Source organism: Arachis stenosperma, chromosome 5 (genome assembly GCF_014773155.1).
Source record: "Arachis stenosperma cultivar V10309 chromosome 5, arast.V10309.gnm1.PFL2, whole genome shotgun sequence".
Lineage (NCBI taxonomy): Eukaryota > Viridiplantae > Streptophyta > Magnoliopsida > Fabales > Fabaceae > Arachis > Arachis stenosperma.
Genome location: NC_080381.1, coordinates 29,737,555 through 29,752,369, shown reverse-complemented (window position 1 = coordinate 29,752,369; position 14,815 = coordinate 29,737,555). Strand labels below are relative to the sequence as shown.

The following is a 14,815-nucleotide window of genomic DNA, read 5'->3' as shown; positions in this document are numbered from 1 at the left end:
ACCCCGTATCCGCCAGGGACCTGGATCTCCGCGGATATCCGCAAATTTTTGTAAAAATTAATAAAAATTGAAAAAAATGAAAAAAATTAGAGAAAATCAAAGGTAATCCTCAATTTCCATTACAAACATAATATCCATAGTCTTTAAAGACTTAAATAGTAATAACAACAAATATAAACATCCAACATATCCATAAACAACCAAATATTACATAAACAACCAACCATATTCATAAACAACCAAATAAAGTTCATGACATCATAAAAACATAATTCCACCATCTCAATCTTCCTTTCATCCCGTAATGGTAGTGATGGTATATTCCGACTTACTTGAATCCTACATTGACAAGAAAACAATTTAAAGTTAAAATCATATAATAACTCAATAAGTCAATAATATAAAAACATTGTGTGTTATATGTAATTTAATAGTTTACTTACATCAGCATCTCCTTCAATTTTATGAATTGTGTAGCACTCAAATCCTATATTAGTTGTGGTGCCAAATTCATTCCAAAGCCAATCTTGATTACACATTAGAGCCTCTAATGTGTCCGGACGCAACCTACTACGATGTGGTGTAACAAATTGACCACCCATACTAAATGAAGATTTAGAGGCAACGATAGAGATAAGAATCGCCAAAAAATCCCTAGCAATAGCTTGCAAAGTAGGAAACTTCGCTCCATTTGACTTCCACCAATTTAAGATATCAAAATCATGTTCAGTTTATAGTACCGGTCTCTCTTCAAGATAATAATCCAACTTACTCTTTGTATCAATAAATGTGGATTCCTCACTTACATGTGCAGCAAAATCAGCTTGCCAGTCTTCATGACTGAACTTCCTCCCCTTTGAACTTGAAGGAATTGATGGTGGTGACGGCATATCTAATTGAGCAGCTTGGTCTCTCTCTCTTCCTTTTGTTGCATATTCTAAAACTAAATCTTGCACTACCCTTTTCACTTGACCAATTAAAACATATGCCTCCATCTCACCATATATTTTACGAAAAAGAAATTTAATAAATACATCTTGTACCTAGGATTCAAAAGAGTCCCAATAGCCATAACTGTATTAATCACACTCCAATACTTTTCAAACTTAGTTATCATACTAGTAGCCATCATTTCAATTATCTCATTTCCACAATTTTTTCACTCCATTAAAGGCAACTTAATCACACAAATCTTAGGAAAATAAAGATTTTATGTAGGATAAGTTGTTCCAGAAAACAATTCAGTCACATAAAAAAATACCCTCAATCTTTGAAAAATCTCATCCGCCATATCCCAATCCTTCTCACTAGACAAAGATTTATATTGACTCTCACGCAATGACAATCTTTCAAACACATCTCTATATATAATTGAAACTTCAAGCATAAAAAATGTTGAATTCCACCTAGTTTTACAATCAAGACAAAGATTTTTTGTGTAGGGTATTTTAAGTTGCGCACATGTTTCTTAAAATTTTCTTCTCTTTTAGGTGTTGCAGTCCAATAATGAACACTATCCCTCACCCTTTCAATAGCATGTGAAATAAGTTGTAACCCATCCTTGACAATCAAATTTAATATATGCGTAAAACATCGCATGTGAAATAATTTACCACCCAAGATAAAGTTTTTATTTGACATTTTAGTCAAAATATTCTCAACGTCATTAGTACTGCAATTATCAACAGCCAAAGTGGATGCCTTCCTATCAAGATTCTAATCCATCAAATAATCCACAAGAACCTCTGAAGTACCTCAGCCGTGTGGGGAGCCGGCACATATATAAACCTGTAATGATAATTTAGTACAATTATAAACAAGACAGCTTTGCAATTATAAACAAGACAGCTTTGTAATCTTATAAACATTCGGAAGAACCTATAATGATAATATTATTACCTCACAAAACGACTTTGTAATTTCCAAGAATCATCAATATAATAAGCCAAGATAGCCATATAACCTTTGTTTTGGTTGCTTGCTATCCACATATCAGTTGTAATTGCAACTCGACTTTTATTACGCTCAAGGACATTCATTGTTTTCGATCTCTCATCATTTTAGAGCTTCAAGATGTCACTCTTTAAAGTGTTGCGAGTAATCACCTTGAAGAGAGGTTGCAAAGCATTGCAAAATCGTCGAAACCCAATGTGATCCACAATAGATAGCGGATACTCGTGAAGACAAACCATAACATATAACTCTTTCCTTGCATTTTCTTGGTCGAAGTTATATGCACCAACCACAACTATTTCCCCACTAGTTGTTGGAGTTGTCTTCATCATACATTGTCTTATATTTCTAGTGGTGCGGAGCTTGCAGCTTTTGAAGTGATCACGTAAGTGCAAAGTGCATTGTTTTGGGTCACCAATTAGCTTCGATTTGCAATAATTGCATTCAACCTTTAATTTTTCCTTGATTTCCACAATCTTGAAGTGATTCCACACTTCGGAGGTTAACTTTCTCTTTCAAACACCACTTGTAGAGTTTGTCGTTCCTTCATTAGTAGTTGCGGTATCCGTTGGGATTCTTGAGGTTGAGATTGAGGAGCCTCTTGTGTAGTTTGAATATTAATGCCTATAAGTTCTTTCGATAGAGTACTCTTCTCAAGAGTATTACTCAATGCATCCGAAGAAGATATTCTATAAATCATGAAATATAAATCATCAATCAAAATTACTTTAATCCAAAATCAAATAAAATAAAATCGTGAGTTACAATTGTCAATTACGTTACCTATATTATAAATGTTTTTGAAGACACATAGATTAAAAGCCTAATGCTAAAATTTAAAATTGATACCTGAAATTAACAATTGCTATTCATGTAACTAAAGAGATGGATGAATATTCTTTAAGCATGCTTCAAAGGAAATCAATGGAATTAGAAAATCAATAAATATATATGTTATTATTAAGTAATAATCAGGGACCAATTTTATGGCTCATTGAAAAATTGAAGATGTTAGATAATGTACAACAAATTTTTGTTTTTATCTTAATAAAATCTTGTCTGTGATCGTTTCAGTGGTAAACAACATTTTTGGAATTCATAAATTTTTTAAATATTTTTTAAACAGAAAATATTGCATGTTGACATCAAACCCAAGATGAATGTTGCAAACTTTTTAGATTCAAAAATCACATTGACCCGGTAATAATCACCAGAACATTATAAAAAAGTCAAATTACCAAAATAGAAATTAGAATCAGAAATTCAAAACTCAAAACCTAATTACCCAAATATAGAAATTCAGAATCAAATAACCCTAAATAGAAATCAGAATAAAAAAATTCAGAACTCAGAACCAAATTACCCAAATTCAGAAATTCAGAATCAAATAACCCTAAATAGAAATCAGATTTAGAAAATTTAGAACTTAGAACCTAATTACCCTAAATAAGAAATTCATAATCAAATCAACCCTAATTAAAAATTAGAATTAGAAAATTTAAAACTCAGAACCAAATTACCCTAATTCAAAAATTCAGAATCAAATCAACCCTAAATAGAAATCAGAATCAGAAAATTCAAAACTCTAAACCTAATTACCTTAAATAAAAAATTCAGAATCAAATCAACCCTAAATAGAAATCATAATCAGAAAATTCAGAACTCTAAACCTGATTACCCTAAATCAGAAATTTAGAATCAAATCAATCCTAAATAGAAATCAAAATTAGAAAATTCAGAACTCAGAAACATAAATTCCAAAGCCATAAGACTGACTTACTTGACGGAGAAAAGGGGGCAGACCAGTGAAGAGCCAAAGACCAGCAATGAGGAGAGGACGATGTGGCTGTGATAGTGAGATCGAGACCTGCAGTGAACGACCGAGCCACTCAGGGATTGGGAGGCGGCATTGAGGAGAGGAGACGAGAAGGAGAGGAAAGGAGACGGTCAGCGGTCGGCGGTCGGCGATGTTCGAGAAGGAGAGAAGAGGAGACGCGGCGGTCAGCGGTTAGCGGTCGGCGGTCGGCGATGTTCGAGAAGGAGAGGAGAGGAGACGAGACTGATGGTTTCACAGTGAGGAGTGAAGAGGAGAGGAGTATGTCTCTGAAGCAGTAAAGCATGTGTGAGTATAATGTGACGGCTAGGGTTTCTCCAACAATGAATCACAAATTATATATATACCAAGGTCATTTTTGTCTTTTTATATACACGGTGATTTAACGGGTCTCCACGGGGCGAGGACCTTTACCCCGGCCCCACCCCGTTTATTATACGGGGCCCCGTCCCCCATCCCCGCGGGTAGAAATTACCCCCCATACTTTCCCCCCGGCTGGTAAATCCCCGCGGGTACCAGGTCCGCCAGGGATTTTTGCCATTCCTACACTAAGGCATCAATGTTAGGAAGGGAGAATGCATTTTTTGGGCATGCCTTATTAAGATCCGAGTAATGCACGCGCATTTTTCGTTTTCCATTTGCCTTCTTCACAAGAACCACATTTGATAACCATGTGGAATAGTCAAGTTCTCTGATAAAATTGGCTTCCAACAGACTAGTCATTTGCTCTGCCACTTTGTTTGTCCTTTCTAACGACATCTTCCTCCTCCTCTGTCCGACAGGATGCGCATCCGCTCTCACAGTCAGCCGGTGAGACATGAAGTCCGTATCTATCCCTAGAATGTCGACCGGGATCCATGCAAAGAGGTCTCCATTAGCTCGGATGGCTTCAATCAGAGGTCCTTTCAACTCATGTGGAGGTGTCAATTCACGAATGTAAACTTGTCGTTCATTTTTCTAACCTAGAACTTTTCCAGGTCGCCCTGGGTTTCTGGACTAGGGTGCTCGTTAATCTTGTTGTCCAGATTTGCTAAGAACACCTTGGCTGCCTCCTTGGACCTTTTTTAGAGGAACAAACTAGCGTTATTGTAAGCGACAACCATTTCCAAGTCACCCCAGATCGTCCCTACCAACCCGTCGTCTGCTACGAACTTTATTGTCAGGAACTTCGTGTAAATGAACACCAACAGTTCATTGATAATTATCCTTCCAAGGATGACGTTGTACACCATTGAGTCTCTTAGAACTACAAACTCAGCCATGGAGTACTTCTTGCTCGTCCCGGAACCCACACAGATCAGTAGGACGATGGAACTTTCGGGCTTGATGTAGTTGTCACCCAATCCTATGACTCCATGATGGTGGTCCTTGAGATTTCTTTCTTTGAAACCTAGGGCGTCAAAAAATTTTTAAAACATGATGTTTGAGTCGGACCCTGTGTCAACAAAGATTCGTTTGACCAGACCGATCCTGATTCTCCTTATAATCACCATAGGTGGGTCTTCCTAGAGGTCGTCACACCAGTGGTCTCCAAAGCCAAACGATATTTCGAGAACCTCTTTGGGAGATAGTTTGTTGTCTCCCGACATCACGGCAAGTACCTTGGTATCTTTCTTTGTTGCAGATCTTGACTTTGGGGTTGTGTCCGGATTCTCGGGAGGGTCTTGCCTCAGCTTGATCGTCCGACTTCGATCCTCTTCAAAATGCTCTCTCTCTTTCCTTCTTTGTGTTGATGGCCTGACAGGTAGGTGGAATGGCTAGTTACCGTTTGTTGGCAGCTACCACCTGGCTAACCTCTTAATCATTTATGTACTTCTTTGCCACATCCTGTATTTCCTGCATTATCCAAACAAGTTTGGTGGTCAAGTGTTTCTAGAAGTCGTCGTTCACTCGGCCGTTAGTAAGGCACAAGCTGGCCACAGAGTCTGTGAAACCGTCAATCTCTAAGCATTCATCATTGAAACAATCTAAGTATTTTCTAGTGGGTTCACCAACCCATTGTGTTATGCCAAAGAGGTTAATCGAGTGCTTTGTCTTGGCGATGCGAGTAATGAAATGGGCTAGAACTTTAGAGAAAATCCAATAAGGTGGTTATGGAGCCTTGTGGGAGGAAATTGAACCAACGAATTACTGGCCCAACCAGAGTTACGGGGAATGCCCATCATCTCACCATATCTCCTATGCCTTCCATGTTCATCCTAGTCTTACAAGTTGTGATGTGCTCTTGTGGATCTTTGGTGCCATCATACCCCATGTCCGTCGGTTTATCAAAGTTTTTGGGTAGGCAGACCTTGAGGATGGAAGAGTGAAACGGAGTGGTATTGATCAACACAGGATCCTGGCATTTCCACTTCTATCCTTCTTGCGTTCTCAGCTTCTTGACTTTTCTCGGGAGTAGAGGGGCTAGGTTCGACAGTCTGTTGGTCGTGCTTGTCATCCTCCTCTTCCTGCTGCCTTTCTCCGGATCTCCTTACAAAGGACCATGTAAGTATAGACTATTATACATTGTTGGAAAGCCCAAGATGTCTACTTTTCAATGCAATTAAGAGTGCGCCAATTGGGCTTTTGTAGTTCCAAAAAATCCATTTCGAGTGCAGGGAGGTCAGAATCCAACAGCATCTGCAGTTCTTTTTCAGCCTCTGAATCAGATTTTTGCTCAGGTCTCTCAATTTCAGCCAGAAAATACCTAAAAATCACAGAAAAACACACAAACTCATAGTAAAGTCCAAAAATATGATTTTTGCATAAAAACTAATAATTATGTACTAAAAACTAACTAAATCATACTAAAAACTACCTAAAAATAATGCCAAAAAGCGTATAAATTATCCGCTCATCACAACACCAAACTTAAATTGTTGCTTGTCCCCAAGCAACTAAAAACAAAATAGGATAAAAAGAAGAGAATATACAATGAATCTCAGAATATCAATGACACTTAGTCCCAATTAGATGAGCGGAGCTAGTAGCTTTTTGCTTCTGAACAGTTTTCGCATCTCACTTTATCCTTTGAAATTCAGAATGATTGGCATCTATAGGAACTCAGAATTTAGATAGTGTTATTGATTCTCCTAGTTCAGTATATTGATTCTTGAATACAGCTACTGTATGAGTCTTGGCCGTGACCCTAAGCACTTTGTTTTCCAGTATTACCATCGGATACATAAATGCCACAGATACATAACTGGGTAAACCTTTTCAGATTGTGACTCAGCTTTGCTAAATTCCCAGTTAGAGGTATCCAGAGTTCTTAAGCATACTCTTTCTGCTTTGGATCATGACTTTAACCACTCAGTCTCAAGCTTTTCACTTGGACCTTCATGACACAAGCACATGATTAGGGACAGCTTGATTTAGCCGCTTAGTCCAGGATTTTATTCCCTTGGGCCCTCCTTTCCATTAATGCTCAAAGCCTTGGATCCCTTTTATCCTTGCCTTTTGATTTAAAGGGCTATTGGCTTTTTCTACTTGCTTTTTCTTTTTCTTTCTTTTTTTTCGCCATTTTTTTCGCAAGCTTTTTCTTTTTCACTGCTTTTTCTTGCTTCAAGAATCGATTTCATAATTTTTCAGATTATCAATAACATTTCTCTTTGTTTATCATTCTTTCAAGAGCCAACAATTTTAACATTCATAAACTTCACTATCAAAAAAATATGCACTGTTCAAGCATTAATTCAGAAAACAAAAAGTATTACCACCACATCAAAATAATTGAACTAATTTCAGGATAAAATTTGAAATTTAAGTACTTCTTGTTCTTTTGTAATTAGGCACATTTTTCAATTAAGAAAGGTGAATGATTCATGGAATTATTCATAGCTTTAAGACATAGATACTAGACACTAATGATCATGTAGTGAAGACACAAACATATATAACACATAAAGCATAAAAACTGAAAAACAAAAAGATAAGAACAAGGAAATCTGATGAGCGGATATTTTATACGCTTTTTGGGGGTAATTTCATGTAGATTTTAGTATGTTTTAATTAGTTTTTGGTAGAATATTATTAGTTTTTAGGAAAAAATCATATTTCTGGACTTTACTATGAGTTTGTGTGTTTTTCTGTGATTTCAGGTATTTTCTGGCTGAAATTGAGGGAGTTGAGCAAAAATCTGATTTAGGCTGAAAAAGGACTGCTGATGCTGTTGGATCCTGACCTCCCTACACTCGGAATGGATTTTCTGGAGCTGCAGGAGTCCAATTGGCGCGATCTCAATTGGGTTGAAAAGTAGACATCCAGGGCTTTCCAGCAATATATAATAGTCCATACTTTACGCAAAGATAGATGACGTAAACTGGCATTCAACGCCAGTTCCATGTTATAGTCTGGCGTCCAGCGCCGGAAACAGGTTACAAGTTGGAGTTCAATGCCCAAAACACGTTACAACCTGGCGTTCAACCCCAGAAACAGCCCAAGCACGTGAGAGGCTTAAGTCTCAGCCCCAGCACACACCAAGTGGGCCCCAGAAGTGGATTTATGCACCAATTATCTTAGTTTACTCATATTTTGTAAACCTAGGTTACTAGTTTACTATTTAAACAACTTTTAGAGACTTATTTTGTACCTCATGACATTTTTCAGATCTGAACTACATACTCTTTGATGGCATGAGTCTCTAAACTCCATTGTTCGGGGTGAGGAGCTCTGCAGCGTCTCGATGAATTAATGCAATTATTTTTGTTTTTCATTCAAACACGCTTGTTCTTATCTAAGATGTTCATTCGCGCTTAAACATGAAGAAGGTGATGATCCGTGACACTCACCACCTTCCTCAATCCATGAACGTGTGCCTGACAACCACCTCCGTTCTACATCAGATTGAATGAGTATCTCTTAGATTCCTTAATCAGAATCTTCGTGGTATAAGCTGGAATTGATGGCGGCATTCATGAGAATTCGGAAAGTCTAAACCTTGTCTGTGGTATTCTGAGTAGGATTCTGGGATTGGATGACTGTGACGAGCTTCAAACTCGTGAGTGTTGGGCGTGATGACAAACGCAAAAGAATCAATGGATTCTATTCCGACATGATCGAGAACCAACAGCTGATTAGTCGTGCTGTGACAGAGCATTTGGACCGTTTTCACTGAGAGGATGGGAAGTAGCCATTGACAACGGTGACACACTACATATAGCTTGCCATGGAAGGAGCCTTGCGTGTGGAAAAAGGATTTCAAGGAAGAGTTGAAATTCAGAGGACAAAGCATCTCCAAAACTCCAACATATTCTCCATAATTAAAGTAACAATTATTTATTTCACGCTCTTTTATTTTTCTAATAATTCCTACTGATAATTTTAATTGATATCCTGACTAAGAATAATAAAATAAACATAGATTGCTTCAAACCAATAATCTCCGTGGGATCAACCCTTACTCACGTAAGGTATTACTTGGACGACCCAGTGCACTTGTTGGTTAGTTGTGCGGATTGCAAAAGTGTGATTGCAATTTCGTGCACCAAGTTTTTGGCGCCGTTGCCGGGGATTGTTGAGTTTGAACAACTGACGGTTCATCTTGTCGCTCAGATTAGGTAATTTTCTTTTCAAAATTTTTCAAAAATCTTTTTCAAAATTTTCTTTTCTTTTTCGTTTTTCCAAAAATATTTTCGAAAATTTTTTTTAATAAAACTCAAAAAAAAAATTAGAAAATCATAAAAATAAAAAATATTTTGTGTTTCTTGTTTGAGTCTTGAGTCAATTTTTAAGTTTGGTGTCAATTGCATATTTTATATTTTCCTTTAAAATTTTCGTATAAGTGTTCTTTGTTCTTCCTTGATCTTCAAGTTGTTCTTGTTTATTTTTCCTGTTTGATCTTTAATTTTTCTTGTTCTGTGTTTTTTCTTGTTTCACTTGTGTTCTTTTTGAAGCATTAATCTTCCAAAAGGAATATACCTATTCAGAACAAGTGTTACATTTACTCCCAATTGGCTAGAGCGTTGGTCTATGTTCTTGGCAATTGGGCATCTTCTTTTTAAAATCTTTTTTCAAAAATAACTTTTCTTGATTTAATTTTGTGCCAAACTTTAAGTTTGGTGTTTTCTTGTTGATCTTTCTTTAATTTTCGATAATTTATCTTGGTTTTCTAAAAATTTTAAGTTTGGTGTTCTTTCTTTTGTTCTTGGTGTTCTTGTGAATCTTCAAGGTGTTCTTGAGTCTTTCTTGTGCTTTGATCTTAAAATTTTAAAGTTTGGTGTTCCTTGGTGTTTTTCCTCTAAAATTTTCGAAAATAAGGAGCATTAGATCTAAAAATTTTAAGTCTTTTGTCTTTTGTGTGTTTTTCTCTTTCATCATAAAATTCAAAATTCAAAAAATATCTTTTCTAACTAATTTTAAACTATATTTTCGAAATTTTTATATAAAAATTCAGATTTCAATTTCAAATTTTTTCAATTCTTATCTTTTTAAGTTTTAAAAAAAAATATCTTTTTCAAAAATATCCTAACCACTTTCTCTCTACTCAAATTTTCGAAAATCTTCATAAAAGTTTTCAAATTTTTAATTTTTAATTTTCTTTCTTTATTTATTTTATTTTTATTTCGATTTTTATTTTATTTTATTTTATTATTTCGAAAATCTATTTTTTATATAATAAATTAAATAAAATAGACAATATCAACATCCAAACCATCTCCCTTGCTCCATCATGGAACTAAGTGGAAATGAACAGTCCAGGAGGACTCTGGGGTCATATGCTAACCCCACTACTGCTTCATATGTGAATAGTATCTGTATACCCTCCATTGGAGTTAGTAGCTTTGAGTTGAATCCTCAGCTCATTATCATGGTGCAGCAAAGTTGCCAGTATTCCGGTCTTCCACATGAAGAACCTACAGAGTTTCTGGCACAATTTTTACAAATTGCTGACACAGTGCATGATAAAGAAGTAGATCAGGATGTCTACAGATTATTACTGTTTCCATTTGCTGTAAAAGATCAAGCTAAGAGGTGGTTAAATAACCAACCTAAGAACAGCATAAGGACATGGAAACAGCTGTCAGAAAAATTCCTGAATCACTATTTTCCTCCAAAACGGATGACACAGCTAAGGCTGAGCATCCAAGGCTTCAAACAAGGAGATAATGAATCTCTTTATGATGCTTGGGAGAGATACAGAGAGATGCTGAGAAAATGCCCCTCTGAAATGTTTTCAGAGTGGGTGCAATTAGACATCTTCTACTATGGGCTTACAGAAAAAGCTCAGATTTCTCTAGATCACTCAGCTGGTGGATCTATACATTTGAGAAAAACAATTGAAGAAGCTCAAGAGCTTATTGATACAGTTGCCAGAAATCAGCATCTGTACCTAAGCAGTGAATCTTCCATGAAAGAAGAAGCTAAAACAGTAACTGCTGAACTCAATCCTGTAGATCAGGCTAATAAATTCAATCAGCAGCTGTATTTTCTAACTCAGCAGCTAGCCAAATTCAAGGAAATACTACAAGAAACAAGAATGGCTAACAGGAATATGGAAGTACAGTTAAAGCAAATAGAAAAGCAACTGTCAAAACAAATAACAGAAGAATGCCAAGCAGTTCAATTAAGAAGTGGGAAAACATTAAATACCTTACTTCAAAGCAGCAGGAAGCCATGAAATGAACAAATGGCTACTCAAAATCCCTCTGAGGACAATCAGAGCCCAAAGAGGAATAATGCTGGCGCTGAACGCCCAAACCATGCTCATTCTTGGCGTTCAACGCCAGAAACAAGCAAGGATTTGGCGTTGAACGCCCAAAGGGAGCACAGTTCTGGCGTTCAGACGCCAGAAACAGATAAGGAGCTAGCGTCTAATGCCACTCCAGCTTCCACCCTGGTATTCAAATGCCAGTGGGGGATCAGACACATACAAGTGCTGATAACAACCCTTCTAAAAAGGCTTCCCAATCCACATCTGTAGGCAATAAACCTGCAGCAACTAAGGTTGAGGAATATAAAGCCAAAATGCCTTATCCTCAAAAACTCTGCCAAGCGGAACAGGATAAGCAATTTGCCCGCTTTGCAGACTATCTCAGGACTCTTGAAATAAAGATTCCGTTTGCAGAAGCACTTGAGCAAATACCCTCTTATGCTAAGTTCATGAAAGAGATCTTAAGTCATAAGAAGGATTGGAGGGAAACTGAAAAAGTTTACCTCACTGAAGAATGCAGTGCAGTCATTCTGAAAAGCTTACCTGAGAAGCTTAAAGATCCCGGGAGCTTTATGATACCATGCACATTAGAGGGTAATTGTACCAAGCAAGCTCTATGTGATCTTGGGGCAAGTATCAACCTAATACCTGCATCTATTATCACAAAGCTTGGTTTGACTGAAGAAGTCAAACTAACCCGGATATGTCTTCAACTTGCTGATGGCTCCATTAAATACCCATTAGGCGTGATTGAAGATATGATTGTCAAGGTTAGGCCATTTGCCTTTCCCACTGACTTTGTGGTGCTGGAAATGGAGGAGCACAAGAGTGCAACTCTCATTCTAGGAAGACCTTTCCTAGCAACTGGCCGAACCCTCATTGACGTCCAAAAAGGGGAAGTAACCCTGAGAGTCAATGAGGAGGAGTTCAAGTTGAATGTTGTCAAAGCCATGCAACATCCAGACACCCTAAATGACTGCATGAGTGTTGATATTATTGACTCTCTGGTGAGAGAGGTCAATATGGCTGAGAGTCTCGAATCAGAGCTAGAGGACATCTTTAAAGATGCTCAGCCTGATCTGGAGGAATCAGAGAGAATAATAGAACATCTGAAAATCCCTCAAGAAGAGGAGAAACCTCCTAAAGCCGAGCTCAAACCATTACCACCATCCCTGAAATATGCATTCCTGGGAGAAGGTGATACCTTTCCTGTAATCATAAGCTCTACCTTAGAGACACAGGAAGAGGAAGCACTAATTCAAGTGCTAAGGACACACAAGACAGCTCTTGGGTGGTCCATCAGTGATCTCAAGGGCATTAGCCCAGCCAGATGCATGCACAAGATCTTACTGGAGGGTGACGCCAAGCCAGTGGTTCAACCACAAAGGCGGCTGAATCCAGCCATTAAGGAGGTGATGCAGAAAGAGGTCACTAAGTTACTAGAGGCTGGGATTATTTATCCTATTTCTGATAGCCCCTGGGTAAGCCCTGTCCAAGTCGTCCCTAAGAAAGGTGGCATGACAGTGGTTCATAATGAAAAAAATAAACTGGTTCCTACAAGAACAGTTACAGTGTGGCGTATGTGTATTGATTATAGAAGGCTCAATACAGCCACCAGAAAGGATCATTTTCCTTTACCATTCATAGACCAGATGCTAGAAAGACTAGCAGGTCATGAATACTACTGCTTCCTGGATGGATATTCAGGTTATAATCAAATTGCAGTAGATCCAAAAGATCAAGAGAAAACGGCATTCACATGTCCATCCGGAGTATTTGCATACAGAAGGATGCCATTTGGCTTGTGCAATGCACCTGCAACCTTTCAAAGGTGCATGCTCTCAATTTTCTTTGATATAGTGGAAAAATTTCTGGAAGTCTTCATGGATGACTTTTCAGTATTTGGAGACTCATTCAGCTCCTGTCTTGACCACCTAGCACTCGTTCTAAAGAGATGCCAAGAGACCAACCTAGTTTTAAACTGGGAGAAATGTCACTTTATGGTGATTGAGGGAATTGTCCTTGGGCACAAAATCTCGAACAGGAGAATAGAGGTGGATCAAGCTAAGGTAGAGGTAATTGAAAAATTACCACCACCAGCCAATGTTAAGGCAATCAGAAGCTTTCTGGGGCATGCAGGATTCTATAGGAAGTTTATAAAGGATTTTTCAAAAATCGCCAAACCTCTAAGTAATCTGCTAGCTGCTGACACGCCATTTATCTTTGATAAGGAGTGTTTGCAGGCATTTGAGACCCTGAAAGCTAAGCTGGTCACAGCACCAGTCATCTCTGCACCAGACTGGACATTACCATTTGAATTAATGTGTGATGCTAGTGACCATGCCATTGGTGCAGTATTGGGAGAGAAACATGACAAGCTTCTGCACGTCATTTACTATGCCAGTCGTGTTTTAAATGACGCACAGAAGAATTACACAACCACAGAAAAAGAGCTGCTTGCAGTGGTTTACGCTATTGACAAGTTTAGATCCTATTTAGTAGGATCAAAAGTGATTGTGTACACTGATCATGCTGCTCTTAAATATCTACTCACAAAGCAGGATTCAAAACCCAGACTTATCAGATGGGTGTTGCTTCTGCAAGAGTTTGATATAGAAATAAGAGACAGAAAAGGGACAGAGAATCAGGTAGCAGATCACCTGTCCCGAATAGAACCAGTAGAAGGGGCGTCCCTCCCTCTTACTGAGATCTCTGAAAACTTTCCGGATGAGCAAATCTTTGCCATCCAGGAAGTGCCATGGTTTGCAGACATTGCAAACTACAAGGCAGTGAGATTCATACCCAAAGAATACAGTAGACAGCAATCAGAGAAGCTGATCACGGATGCAAAGTATTATCTTTGGGATGAGCCGTATCTCTTTAAGAGATGTGCAGATGGAGTAATCTGTAGATGTGTGCCTAAAGAAGAAGCACAGAAGATCCTATGGCACTGCCATGGATCACAGTATGGAGGACATTTTGGAAGTGAGCGAACAGCTACAAGAGTCCTCCAATGTGGCTTCTACTGGCCTACTCTCTATAAAGACTCCCGAGTATTTGTACTTAATTGTAACAGTTGCCAAAGATCTGGTAATCTGCCTCATAGTTATGCTATGCCTCAACAAGGGATCTTAGAGATTGAGTTGTTTGATGTATGGGGTATTGACTTCATGGGACCTTTCCCACCATCATACTCAAACACTTATATTCTGGTGGCAGTGGATTATGTATCCAAATGGGTGGAAGCTATTGCAACACCCACTAATGACACTAAGACCGTGTTAAAATTCCTCCAGAAACACATCTTCAGCAGATTTGGTACCCCTAGAGTATTAATCAGTGATGGGGGCACTCATTTCTGCAATAAACAGCTCTACTCTGCTTTGGTTCGTTATGGA

General features: G+C 38.0%; 1 protein-coding gene across 1 annotated transcript; it reads right to left on the bottom strand.

Annotated features, from left to right (window-relative positions):
* Positions 1-4,330: 4,330 nt before the first annotated feature.
* Positions 4,331-5,049, bottom strand: LOC130980640 (uncharacterized). Its single transcript, XM_057904299.1, has 2 exons — positions 4,866-5,049; positions 4,331-4,689 (listed from the first exon to the last, which is right to left on the bottom strand). Exons 1-2 carry the CDS (start codon positions 5,047-5,049, stop codon positions 4,331-4,333), a joined length of 543 nt encoding a protein of 180 aa, XP_057760282.1.
* Positions 5,050-14,815: the final 9,766 nt, after the last annotated feature.

Bases quoted from the DNA above. Each gene is read 5' to 3' on its own strand.
- LOC130980640 (XM_057904299.1), bottom strand. From the start codon at position 5,049: ATGGCTGAGTTTGTAGTTCTAAGAGACTCAATGGTGTACAACGTCATC. The intron at 4,690-4,865 runs GTTTGTTCCTCT...ATGAGTTGAAAG, and splicing joins TGTCGCTTACAATAACGCTA to GACCTCTGATTGAAGCCATC.